This window comes from Falco punctatus (assembly GCF_963210335.1).
Source record: "Falco punctatus genome assembly, chromosome: 5".
NCBI classification, from domain to species: Eukaryota; Metazoa; Chordata; class Aves; order Falconiformes; family Falconidae; genus Falco; species Falco punctatus.
In genome coordinates, this window is record NC_137584.1 from 75,289,711 (window position 1) to 75,302,591 (window position 12,881).

A 12,881-nucleotide genomic window follows, 5' to 3' on the forward strand; every position below is an offset into this window, starting at 1 on the left:
CTGACGCGGGGCAGTGCCAACCAGTGAGCAGCGCCGCAGGGCGGGGTGGAGGCGGGACTCCCGCTCGGTGGCGGGAAAGGCGCTCGGTTTTGGCGCTAAGCAGCTGCGTGGCGGCTGCTGGGGGGGGTAACCGGATCGCAGCGGGTCGGATCGCGGGCGCTGCCGGGGCCGCTGCGGGCAGGGCCGGCTCCCCTCGCCTCCCCTCGGCTCCTGCAGCGGCGGCGGGATCCCCGCGGCGACCCCGGATTCCTTGAACGGCCGGCAGCATGGCGGCGCCGGCGGGCGGGCTGGAGGACGCGGAGCTGCGGGAGGCGCAGCGCGACTACCTCGACTTCCTGGACGATGAGGTGAGGCCGGGAGCGGGGCTGCATCCACCCCCCCTTCCCCCGGGGTGGGGCAGCAGCGATTCCCTGTGCCCCCACCTCTGCTTGCTCGGTGGGGTGTGAAGGGTTTTGAGCTTTGCAGGAATGGGCGCCGGGTGGGGGTGGGGATGGCTCAGACAGGCGGACATGCAAAACGAATTGTTTTTTTGGTGGTTTCCACCCCACCCCCCCCTCCCTTCTTGCAGGAAGACCAAGGGATTTATCACGGCAAAGTCCGGGACATGATCAGCGACAACCAGTACCGCCTGCTCGTCAACATCAACGACCTGCGGCGGAAGAATGAGAAGAGGGCCAGCCGGTGGGTGTGGGGCACCGGGGCTCGCCCTCGGCGGGATTTCAGGGGTCCAGCAGCCCTGGTTCTGCAGGTCCTATGTGGCAAGCAAGGGCCAGACCTTGTCCTGTGCACCAGATCCTATGGAAAATGTGGACTTGCCATTTTCCCCAGTGACGCCCTTCCCTTCCAAGCTGGCAAACACATGGTTTTGCCAAAACCTTTTGCAGCAAGCTGGGTTTCATTGTATGATATCAATGAACTCATTTTTTTAGGATGCACGGGGATATTTTGGACCAGACTTGCCAGTCTGCTCAGGGACATGGGAGGCTTTGCAGATGTGGTTGAGTTTGTTCAGCTCCATCTGTGGCAGTGGACCTGACATGGAGCTATGATGGGCTTTGCGTCTTTTCACCTCTTGCTCCTAGGAAACCTGTGGAGCACATAAAGGCATGGGAAAATTATTGAGGAGGAAGGCAGAAGGGGTTGACTGGTCTGCATCATCACCTCCCTCTGTTGCAGGCTCTTGAGCAACGCCTTTGAGGAGCTGATTGCCTTCCAGCGTGCCCTGAAGGATTTTGTTGCCTCTGTTGATGCCACCTATGCCAAGCAGTATGAGGACTTCTACATCGGGCTGGAGGGCAGCTTTGGCTCGAAGCACGTGTCGCCACGGACACTGACGGCCTGTTTCCTCAGCTGTGTTGTCTGTGTGGAGGGCATCGTGACAAAGTGTGAGACTGGAGGGAGACCCTGGGGCTTCAGGGGTGGTGGGTCCAGGTGTTTGCTGCAGAGGGGCTGGAGTCCACCAGGAGCTATGGTACGGCCTGGAAACCTGGGCAAAGGTGACAGTGGGCTTTGCAGAAAGTCTTGAGTGTTGGGAGGGTCTTTGAGCTCGGCAAATCCTGGCCGTGGTTGGCAGTGGATTGTGTCCCAAGTGCAGTTTAGCATTGGAGACCCTGTTGGGGACTGTCTGCTGACAGTCAGTGGGACATCCCTGCCCCTAACTCCTCTTTCTTCCAACCTCAGGCTCTCTGGTTCGTCCGAAGATTGTCCGGAGTGTCCATTATTGCCCAGCTACTAAGAAGACTATTGAGCGCCGATACACAGACCTGACCTCCCTGGATGCTTTCCCATCCAGCTCTGTCTACCCTACAAAGGTGAGGTGAAGTAACCTCGTGGGAAGTATTGGCAGGTTCCTCCAGGGAGAATGTACCAGCTCAGAGCCTGGGGCTCAAATCCCTGTGCATCCCTTCTCCCTCTGCCAGCATAGCCCATGGAATAGAAAGAAGACACATCACACGTGAGAAAATCCAAGAGAGCTACTAGGAACATATGGAGAAAGTCTTGGCTGACACAAGGTCACCAGACCTGCTAGTTAAGATGTTAGTTATGATCTTGGTTCTGTTGTAGCGTGTTTTTCTGGGAGGTTGTCAGCCAGTCTTACTGCTCCTGGGACCCATGTCAGCGTGGGCTTGCCTGTGCTGTCCTGGAGGCTGTATGCACCCTTGGGTAGAGGTAGAGGGTTTGCCCCGTATTTGGGAATGGTGGAAGGTTGACCTGAGCTTTGTCCCCATTGCACACAGCCTGCTGCATGGATGGTGTGTCACCACTGCCTGCAGTAGGGACAGGGCTTGGAGAGACCATCCAGACTAGCAGTGATAGATGTTGGTGGCTTTAGGCAGTGGAGGGCTGTGGAGCTAGTGAACCCCAACCTCTGGCAATCCTGATAAATCAAGCCTTTCCAGCAGTCTTGTGTGTGTTGGGTGATACAGCCTGTCGTCCCACTGCTCAGCTGACCCACCTCTTTGTGCTCCTGAAAGACGGTGCTAGTCTTTTTATTGGGTTCCTCCTCTAGGATGAAGAGAATAACCCTCTGGAGACAGAGTTTGGCCTCTCAGTCTACAAGGACCATCAGACCATCACCATTCAGGAGATGCCTGAGAAGGCACCAGCGGGGCAGCTGCCACGCTCAGTGGGTGTTATTTTGGATGATGACCTGGTGGACAAGGTGAAACCTGGGGACCGCATCCAGGTGGTGGGGACGTACCGCTGCCTGCCAGGAAAGAAAGGCGGTTATACTTCAGGGACTTTCAGGTGAGTCTTCTTTTGTCTTGACTTCAGCCTTCCCATCCTTTTCTATTCTAGAGTCACATCTCTGGAAGATGCGATCTAAGGCAGGCAGGTGGCCGTCTCGCAACTGGGTCAAACATTAGCTTAAATCACTTGGAAGTGGTTTGCATCTTGCTCCTTAGTATCAGTGTGTAGCTGTGGGCTCCAGCTGTGCACAGAGGCGGTTGGTTGCTCTTAAAGATGCTCCATTGATGTCCCAGTGCAGTCAGATAGAGGGGGCTACAGCTCTTAAAGCTTTCCAGCCCTCTCCAGGACTCCTGAGGGTAAATGATGACCCTGTGGAAGTTTCTGCTGTGTTGTTGCTGGGATGCATAGGCTCTATGGGCCTGATCATGGCTGTGTCCCTTCTCCAGGACTATCCTCATTGCCTGCCACGTGAAGCAGATGAGCAAAGACGTCCGGCCGCTCTACTCTGCTGCTGATGTGGCCAAGATCAAGAGGTTCAGCAAGAGTCGCTCCAAGGTATTTAAGTCTTAGAAGGTGGGCTTATCAGGGTGTGAGATTGCAGCTAGAGCAGCTTTAAGGCTTGACACATGGCTAAGGAGGTGTCTTGTTGGGTTGCAAGTAATTCTTCAGCTGTCTTAGCGACGTGGCTGGATTATACCACTCACATTCTTTGAGTTTTCTGCTTAGGCTTTGATCAAATCCATTTTTTTTTTTTTTTGTTGCTGCTTCTGTACTGCTAGCAGCATCCTTCCTGCCTGCTAGCAGCTCTGCTGTGCATAGCTGCTGGGACAGGGATCTGCCCTTGTTGTCTGTGTCCTTATCCTGCCAGCTGGTTGCCAAGGAATTTCCTCTACAGGAGAAACACCTCCTTCTTTCCCCTTCAGATCCCAAACCAGAATGAGATACTGAGGTCTGCCCCAACCTGGTCTTATGCTGAGACCTTTGCCTCATAGCGTGGAGTGGAGAGAGCCTTGCTTTCACAGGGGTTGCTGCTTCCAGTGATGAACGTGATGGTCAGGATGGTCTAGGACTTCAGAGCCCAGTTGAATGAAAACTGGCCAACAGTTGTCTTCTTTCTAAATAATTTTCATCTGTGTGGTTCTGCGATAGGAATAAGCTCTTTTCTTTGGTGTGCTGAAATGGACTTGTGGAGTATTGCTTCTTATTCTTACTTGCGACAGTCCATCTGATGGGCTGTGCTTTGTCTCTTCTGCCTTAGGATATCTTTGACCAGCTGGCAAGATCCCTGGCTCCCAGCATCCATGGGCACGAGTACATCAAGAAGGCCCTCCTCTGCATGCTGCTTGGAGGGGTCGAGAAGGTCCTGGAGAACGGGAGCCGCATCCGAGGAGACATCAATATCTTGCTGATAGGTCTGGAAAAGCTAGGCAGAGGCACCCTCTGTTGGTGGTGTTGGGGGAGTGAGATGGAGGAACATTTTTCTGGACTTAGTTTCATAGAGTAATTGAAGTTAGATGGGACCTCTGGAGGCCTCTGGTCCAAGCACGTGCGCAGGGTAGAGCCAGTGTCACTGGTAGATCAGGTTGCTTTGGGATTTGTCCATTTGGTTTTGAACATCTCCAGGGATGGGATCCCGTGAACTCTGTAGGCTCTATCCTACCATCCAGCTGGCATTTCCTGGGTTTCTATTGTCCCCATTGCCTCTGGTTCCACCACCATGCACTTCTCTAAACTCTAGCTCCATCTTCTCTGTTTCCTCCCATTGAGTCGTTGAGGAAGGCGAGAAGATCATCTGATCATTTCATTTTATGAAGACTGAATGAACACACTTCTTGCCCGTTTTCCCCGCACCTGCTCCTGCACTGAGAGCTCCAAACTGGACCCAGTATCCAGATGATGTGTGGTTATTAAACGTGGTCTTCTCCATTTCAGGAGACCCTTCTGTTGCCAAGTCTCAGCTGTTGCGGTACGTGCTCAGCACCGCGCCCCGCGCCATCGCCACCACTGGCAGAGGCTCCTCTGGTGTTGGCCTGACGGCTGCTGTCACCACAGACCAAGAAACTGGTGAGGGGTGGGCTGGTTCCTGGTGGGAACTGTCAGGGAGATACTTGTTAATACCTGGGAGGGACTCTGCGAGGTCTAGGGCTGCTGTTAATTGCGCAGCGACTCTAGCAGTATTTGCTCCATCCAGAAGTTTTATGGCAATGGTAGTAGTATTTAGGGGTATTTTCTCTAGCTCTGTTAGGTGGTGGTCTTCTCTACTCCTCTTCTACTTGGTGCACCCCATGTGAGGGCTAGCAGCAGCTGGGATCTTGTTGTCTTCCTTATGGGCTTGCTCCTCATCCTGTGTCCTTCTGCTGTCAGGTTGGGTAGGAGGTGGGCAGCTCTGAAGGATGCTGCTGCTCGTTGAAGCTTAGCCTAGTCACAGAGGTGGTGGGGTGGTGGAGTGCAATGGCAGGGCAGATGTGTGGGCTGCTGAGTGGTGTTTGACCCTCTTTTTCTCCCACCCCATGCCAGGTGAACGGCGTCTGGAAGCAGGAGCCATGGTGCTGGCTGACCGGGGAGTGGTGTGCATCGACGAGTTTGACAAGATGTCAGACATCGACCGCACAGCCATCCATGAGGTGATGGAGCAGGGCCGTGTCACCATTGCCAAGGCCGGCATCCATGCCCGCCTCAACTCCCGCTGCAGTGTCCTGGCGGCGGCCAACCCCGTTTATGGCCGGGTGAGTGCTGGTGTTTGCTGGTCCCCTCCATGGGGAAGGATGCTGGCAGCCATCTTGGTGGAGGAGGCAGCTGGTGAAACCCAAAAGATCCCCCAAAATCAGTGACTTGGTTCTTGTTAGGACTGGATCCATGGGGCAATGAAGACCTGGTTGGTTTGGTCTCTGTTGCTGCTTGTGGCCCTCCTGGAGGAGCGAGGGGCTTGTGGGGTTTCTTACCCTGGCTCATTTCTGCCTGGGTGTCTCACAACAGCCTGGTGGACCTTCATCCTGGTGACATGCCCCAGTCTTGGTGCCTGATCTGGGATCACAAAAAATAGGTGTTTTCTTTGCAAATGAGAGCTATGCTGACCTTCCAGGATGGGGAAAAGAGGCCTTACTTCTGCAGCAGGCTGAATTTAGTGTGGTGTCCAGCTGCCTGGACATCCATCCTTTAAGGCCTGGCCTGAGAAGGTCTTCTCAGCCTCCCTGGCAGCCAAGACTGGCCCATGAGGGCCTTGTGTAACCCCTTATATTGTCCTCTTCCAGTATGACCAGTACAAGACACCCATGGAGAACATTGGCCTGCAGGACTCCTTGCTTTCCCGCTTTGACCTGCTCTTCATTGTGCTGGACCAGATGGACCCTGAGCAGGACAGGGAGATCTCGGACCATGTCCTGCGGATGCACCGCTACCGCAACCCCAGTGAGCAGGATGGGGATGGTGAGTCATTTTTAACTGCAGCCTTGTTGCTGCTCAGGCCTGTCCTTCCTCGTTGGGTTGTCACCCCTTGGTGGCAGCTCTTCGGGTTCAGCATCCTGGCTTTGTGGAGGATTGCTTGTGGTGGCTTTTGGAAGTTGCTTTAAAAGCTAAAAGCCCATTCTCTGTGACCCTCCCTCCCCTCTCCAGCTATGCCCCTGGGCAGCGCTGTGGAGATCCTGGCTACGGAGGACCCCGACTTCATGCAGGAGGAGGAGCAGGAGCTTCAAGTGTATGAGAAACATGATGACCTCCTGCACGGGCCCAGCCGCCGCAAGTGAGTCCTTCATTCCACATTGCCTGGAGCTCTCGGAGGGGTTTCCAGCATTATGACTTGATGGGTTTGGCTTACGTACACTGGCCAGTGGCTGATGGCTGGTGCCAGTGACGCTCCAGACGGTCTGTGGGGAGGTACATGAGCAGGGTGCCAAGGGAGGTTTGCTTTGGGCTTGATCTCTCATGCCAGGCAGGTGAGGAACATCTGGAGCTGAATTCCCCACATGCCTGGGTGCCCATGAAGGGCAAAAAGTGGGAAGCCAACTTCTGCAAACACCTTTTGCTTGTCCCCACCTTGGAGGACATGGGTGTGCGTGCATTCCCTGCAGAGAGAAGATTGTCAGCATGGAGTTCATGAGGAAGTACATCCACGTGGCGAAGATGATTAAACCTGTCTTGACCCAGGAGTCAGCGAGCTACATAGCTGAGGAGTACTCCCGCCTGCGCAGCCAGAGCCAGATGAACTCGGACATTGCCAGGGTGAGCCCCGGGAGCAGCTCCCTGCCAGGCTAGGAGGAGGGAAACTGAGGCACAGGCTCCCCTCTCTCCTTATGGGGGTTTTCCACCATGAACGTGACCCCTCTTAGTGAGGTGGGATGCTGTGATGGGGGTCAGCCTTGCAGAGGCACCTTTCTCTCTTCCCCCCAGACCTCCCCCATCACGGCCCGTACCCTGGAGACGCTGATCCGCCTCTCCACAGCCCACGCCAAGGCCAGGATGAGCAAGACCATTGATCTACAGGATGCTGAGACAGCTTTGGAGCTGGTGCAGTTTGCCTACTTCAAAAAGGTGGGCTGAAGGTGTCCCTTGTCTCCTGGGGGAGTTCTAAAATTGTCATTGGAAAAGTTGGGTTTGGCGCAGGGTGAGCACCCTGTGCCGCCGGTGGGGTTCTTTCCTGGGGATAGTGTGGGATGAGGCCACCGTGGTGGGATCTTGGGTCTCTTGGGGTTGGTCCCCTAAAAGCAGCTTCAGTGGAAAAGGGGCCTGAGTCCATCATGTCTTTGCCACACAGGTACTGGAGAAGGAGAAGAAGCGCAGAAAGCAGGTGGAAGATGACTCGGAGACCGAGGAGGAGGATGAGGAGTCACAGCCCAAGGAGGAGTGCCGGGTGAGCAGGTAGGAGCCAGAACAAGGGAGGGGGGGCATGTCATGCAAGGGGCACCATCCTCATAGGAGGTTGCAGGAGGCAGTGCTGGCCTTGGGGAGATACTTCACAATTGATCAACCTAATGGATTGTCTACCCCCAGTTTGTGGTAGCGGGACATGGTTATTTTGTGGGTAAGGAAATGGCTGGATGGCCATGTCCAAAGAGTTGCAGTCAACAGCTCGATGTCCAAATGGAGATTGGTAACGAGTGGGGTCCCTCAGGGGTCCGTGCTGGGACCAAGACTATTTAATACCTGTGCAAACCTCATGAAGTTCAAAAGGGCCAAGTGCGAGGTCCTGCGTCTGAGCTGGGGCAGCCACCAGTATCAAAACAGGCTGGGGGACGAATGGATTGAGGGCAGCCCTGCGAAGAAGGACCTGGGTGTGGATACTGATGGGTGAAAAACTGGATATGAGCTGGTGATGTGCGCTTGCAGCTCAGAAAGTCAAAATGTGTCCTGGGCAGCATGGCCAGCAGGTCAGGGGAGGCAGTTCCCCCGCCTCTGCTCTGCTCTGCTGAGACGCCCCCCCTGGAAGGTAGATTTAGATTGGACATGGGAAAAAATCCTGCCAGGGATGGGGCACCCATGGCTGCTCCGGGCAGCCTGTGCCAGCGCCTCGCTGCTCCCGTCATAGAAAAAAGTTTTGTGATGGGAGCGGTGAGGCGCTGGCCCAGGCTGCCCAGAGCAGCTGTGGGTGCCCCATCCCTGGCAGTGCTCAAGGCCAGGCTGGACGGGGCTGGGGGCAGCCTGGGCTGGGGGGGAGGGGTCCCTGGGGGTTTGGAACAAGATGATCTTTGAAGGTGCATTCCAACCCAAACATTTGATGACAGCCACAGCCCTCAGTCTGGTACCAGCTTGGGTCCTGTGGCATGGGCAGGGGTTTGTGGCCAGCCAGAGGGGGGTTCACTTGTGAGCCACAGGTGTGGTCCTGGCCAGACATCTCCAGGCACTTGGGGCAGGGGGGGCTTCAGATCTGCAGTCCAGTTGCAGCAGGGGTAACGTTTTTTTCTCACACCCAGGAGAAAGAAGGCACGCACAGGAGACAAGGGAGGCTCCTATGACCCATACGACTTCAGTGACACCGAGGAGTTGATGCCGGAGGGTGAGTCCCTGGGGTTTTGGTGGCACCTGGCTCCTGAGGGTGCTGCTGCCTTCTGCCCTGGTGGGTCTGCATGCCCTGGAGTCACTTGGTGTCCCTGGCGTGATGTGGCACTGTCCAGCTCCACAGATTAAGATGATTTATTTTTTATTTTTTATTTAATTTTTTAAACCTTCCATGGCTCTGTGGGCCAGGAGAGTTAGTATTGACATTAACTTTTTCCCCTCCACTTCCAAACTGCTGCAGAAGTAACAACATTGGGAGGGAGTTTGGCATTGCCCACCCTGTCCAAAGCCCAAGTGCTTTTGCTCTGCGGGTGCTTGAACACCAGGCAGGCTGGAGGTAACCCTTCCTTCTGCTCCAGTTCAGGCACATGCTCCAAAGACGCCCGAAGCCTCAGCCGCTGGTGAAGTGAAGAAGCCGGAGTTGGCTGAGCCAAGGTGAGTGGGGGCTGAGGGTGGTGGTGTCTGTTCCTCCCCACCCTGGTGGGTCCAAGCTGTTGTCTGGTGCTGAAGATGCATCTGTGGTGGGTGCTTCCAGCTCCGGTTTTGGCTTTCCTGCTGGGTGCTGCAGCTGAAATGGTAAAGGGCTGAGGCATCCTGGGCTGGGAAGGAAAGGGACAGATTTGTGTGTGTGTGTGTGTGTGGTCTCCAAGGTGAGAAGTAATCACCCTTCTCTGACCAGGTTGAAAGCATTCAAAGCTGCTCTCCTGGAGGTCTTCAAAGCTTCCCATGCCCAGTCTGTGGGTCTGAAGAACGTGATGGAGTCCATCAACCGTGACAACCCTGAGCCCTTCTCACTGGCTGAAGTGAAGGTGGCATTGGCCCACATGCAGGAAGACAACCAGATCATGGTGTCTGATGACATTATCTTCTTAATCTGAGCCTCTGGGTGGAAGAGCCCAAGTTCTTGTGGAGTCTTAGTCTGGAGACTCTTCATGTTTGCCTTCAACTCTCTCCTGAACTATTCTCCTGGCTGAGCTGAACTTTGGGGAGCTCAAGTCTGCGCACTTTACAGTCCTTCACTGTGCTTTGCTGGCACCAAAAAAGGCCAGGAGCTCTGGAAGTTCTTACTGTTGCTGTCTTCAAACTGGGGTATTTGGGAAGAGGTTTGTTTCTGCAAGGAGCTAAAAGGAAAGACTTGGTGCAGATTATCAGTGTTCTTAACATACTGTTTTTAGCATTGCTGGTAATAATTCCAGCCTTTGGATAAAAAAAATTGTTTTTAGGAATCCAACAGTCAATAGCTGTGGTGGTAAGAGGCAACATGAGAGCGCCACTATTAGTAGTGAAGCTTTTATCCCCACCCCCATGCCCACTCTCCCGCCCCCTTTTTTAACTTTTTCCTTTTTCCTCAGTTATGTATCCTAGATCTGCTTCTCTCACAAGTAATGCTAGATACCTCATGCCTGTCCTGTTGTCTGTGACCAGCCACTTCCCCCACTCTTCCTGCCCATCTCGTGCAGGATCTGTGGCAATGGAGGGGCAAGTGTAGTCTGATCTGCTCCTCACCCATGGGGCAACCTGATTTCTAGATTTCACAGTCCTTCCAGGAGTTTTGGCCCCAAGCAGGTGAAAAGGACTTGGGATGCTCTGAGCTGCCCAGGGGACCTGTCCCTGGTGCAGATGGGTTTGGTCTCCAGCTGCTCCTGCCTTTGATCTGGGATCACGCCTGTATGAATATAATGGGACCACCACAAATGGGAGGAAATCTTTTTGGTTTTGTTTAGTGTTTTTTTTTTTTTTTCTGTCCTGGTGAGTTTCAGGTGAAGCTTTGGAGAAGACCCTGAACAGCACAAGCTGTTTGCTGATGTCCCTGCCCATTTCTGGGCACTGGCACAGTTCCTGTGCCCTTTTTTCTGGATGCCGTGAATATTGATTTGAATAATAAAAATACCTAGATACTGTTTCCACCATGACTTGTTGCTTACTTGGATTTAAACTGTTCCCACTTCTGTTGTTGCATCCCTGCAGTCTTCTGGGGCCCTGTGCTGCTACAGAAAGCCTTCAGGACCCCTCTGGGCTCAGGGACGGGGTTGGGCACCTTCTCCCACCACACTGCCTTTGCCTTGGTGGACCAGGCACTTTGCAGAAATACCCTTGGGGTGGGTGGGTAATAAATGTGGGCAGCTCTTGCCTCTCCCACTGCAGCTACGTGGCCGGGGGCTATGTGTCCGGCTGCCTAAAAGGACGGGGTAGCATCTCATTGCACAGGGAGGGGGAGACACCCTCGATTTTCTATTGCACACAGACCTGTTGAATTAGAAAAGCCTGATTTCTGAGCTGCCCTCATCCAGCACAGCTGTGATAGCAGATTTTTAGGTTTGAAAGGGATTTTGCATGTTTTTAACCTCCTAAAGATCTCTGGTAGGATGCATTGCACTTCTACAGAGTGCCCTTAGACCTATGGCTTGTGAAACTGCAAAGACTGGTGAAGGTGAGTTAAATGCAGATGGTCAGAGTTGTTCTGTCTCAGTGTTTTGCTACGCAGAAGCTGAGCCAGCATGCTCTGCTTCTGCATGGCCACTGCTGTCGTGGCTGTGTGCTGCAAAGCCCCCAGGCAGGAGCAAGGGGCCAAAAATATCCAGGTATCTTCTTCAGGGTGTAGGTGGTATATTCACACTAACTCATCTGTGGGCAAGGGAACCAAACTTTTTCTTCTGGAAAGGTGTTTGGGTGCTTTGATTATCAGAAGTTCCCTGTGAATTTCTGCAGCTCTGACATTGCCCTGCTGTAGGAGTGGGAACACCGTCACCTCCCTGTCTCCCCTCTGCTTCTCTCTGACTTTCGGGGGCTGCTCCTCTTCGCGCTTCACAGCAGGAATCAGGGAGGGCATTTGGTGAGAGTAGCTTTTTGGAGCCACCTCCTTTTTCTGCTGAGGCCTTCGTGTTTTCCCGGTACTCGCAGCTGGGGAGCTGCTAATGCTGCAGTTCCCATGACGGGACACCAGGAGGCGCTCCAGGGGATGTAAATCTTGGGTTCATTTTACCATCTTGCAGATATCACAGCCTCGGATGGTAGGACGTAGTTATCTACCTCCCCCATGTGCTGGCGGCCACCTCGGGGTATCCTTTGCAGTTGCTCAGGCCCTGGGGAGAGGGGTCTTTGGCAAGCGAAAAACAAATCCACGATCCTTGGAGAGAAGCTGACTTGGCTGGTGGGTCTGTGGCTGGTCCATAGCTCGTGGGAGGGTTGGTAGGGGAGCTGGTGAGCGGAGCAGCCACCTGGCAGCCACCAGGTCCTCCAGCATCCCTGCTCCTGAGTGCAAGAGCAGATCCCTGCTTTACGAGGGGAAAGGGGCAGGTCTATGCAAAGGGAGCTTGTAACTACTCAGTAGTGTAGGAAATGGAAGGCAGCAGGTAGATGTTTGTGAGGATGTATAGGCAGCAGTACCACAAGGGCTGAGAATGCCTAGGAAGGCAGCTTCTTCATTTTGCTGCTCTTTGGCCCACGTGGGCTGTGTTCAGGCTAAAGAAACGTACCCTTGAATGCTCCATATCAGGTTTTGGTCTGGATAAACCAGTGTGTGGTTTCCTCATCCCTGTCAAAAGAATTCAGGCAGGAGGTGCCATGGTGGGAGTAGGTGGGAGAGAGGAAGGAAGGAGTGGGATGCAAGCAGCATCAGCTTGTTGTCAACATTAAGAAAATTGTTTTGGCAATGAGTGGTCAACTAACCCTATGGATGGAAGATCTGGACCTACAAATCCCAAAGGCAGAGAGGTTTGTGGGGATCAGCTGAGTCTGACCAACAGCCTGAATCGGCGATATTCCAGAGGTCATCCAGTTCTTGGATGCTCAGCCACATGGACACTGAAGCCACATCTGCTCTAATGAAATGAACAGTGACAGGGCACAGACTTGGGCACTGCACCTCAGCTAGCTGTATTTTTTGACTGGTCCTTGGCACTTTTTTGATGGGCTTAACTAGCCCGCTCCCAAACAAGTTTTGGCCATGATTCAGGAATATGCGTGGGCCAAAGAGCAGTTGTGATATAGCCACTTCATTTTGGAGACTGGGAGCTTTTCATACAAGCAACATAGCCAGGCTGTGCCATTCGGTTTCAGTTCTAGAAAACAGTCTTTGCAACTGTATAATTTACTTTTTTTTCCCCTGATATTTGTATAATATTAATTGCTGTTATCTTTTGTTTCCAGGCTTCATTCTTGCTGATGGAAAAGAATTGATAGAAAATTCTGGAATGGAT

At 53.6% G+C, this 12,881-nt stretch overlaps 1 protein-coding gene across 1 annotated transcript; it reads left to right on the top strand.

Annotated features, from left to right (window-relative positions):
• The first annotated feature begins 109 nt into the window (after positions 1–109).
• On the top strand, positions 110–10,595 carry MCM3 (minichromosome maintenance complex component 3). Its single transcript, XM_080389593.1, has 17 exons — positions 110–347; positions 569–681; positions 1,177–1,385; positions 1,681–1,811; positions 2,510–2,748; positions 3,138–3,246; positions 3,950–4,103; positions 4,624–4,755; positions 5,209–5,417; positions 5,943–6,117; positions 6,304–6,430; positions 6,759–6,909; positions 7,078–7,218; positions 7,442–7,545; positions 8,598–8,680; positions 9,042–9,117; positions 9,362–10,595. The coding sequence occupies exons 1-17, from the start codon at positions 267–269 to the stop codon at positions 9,558–9,560; spliced, it is 2,433 nt and encodes an 810-aa protein (XP_080245719.1). The 5' UTR covers positions 110–266; the 3' UTR covers positions 9,561–10,595.
• The last annotated feature ends 2,286 nt before the right edge of the window (positions 10,596–12,881 follow it).

Excerpts from the sequence above, each read along its gene's own strand:
- MCM3 (XM_080389593.1), top strand. The coding sequence starts at position 267 with ATGGCGGCGCCGGCGGGCGGGCTGGAGGACGCGGAGCTGCGGGAGGCG. Across the intron at positions 4,104-4,623 it reads CATCAATATCTTGCTGATAG|GAGACCCTTCTGTTGCCAAG; the intron begins GTCTGGAAAAGC and ends TCTCCATTTCAG. Across the intron at positions 6,118-6,303 it reads CAGTGAGCAGGATGGGGATG|CTATGCCCCTGGGCAGCGCT; the intron begins GTGAGTCATTTT and ends TCCCCTCTCCAG.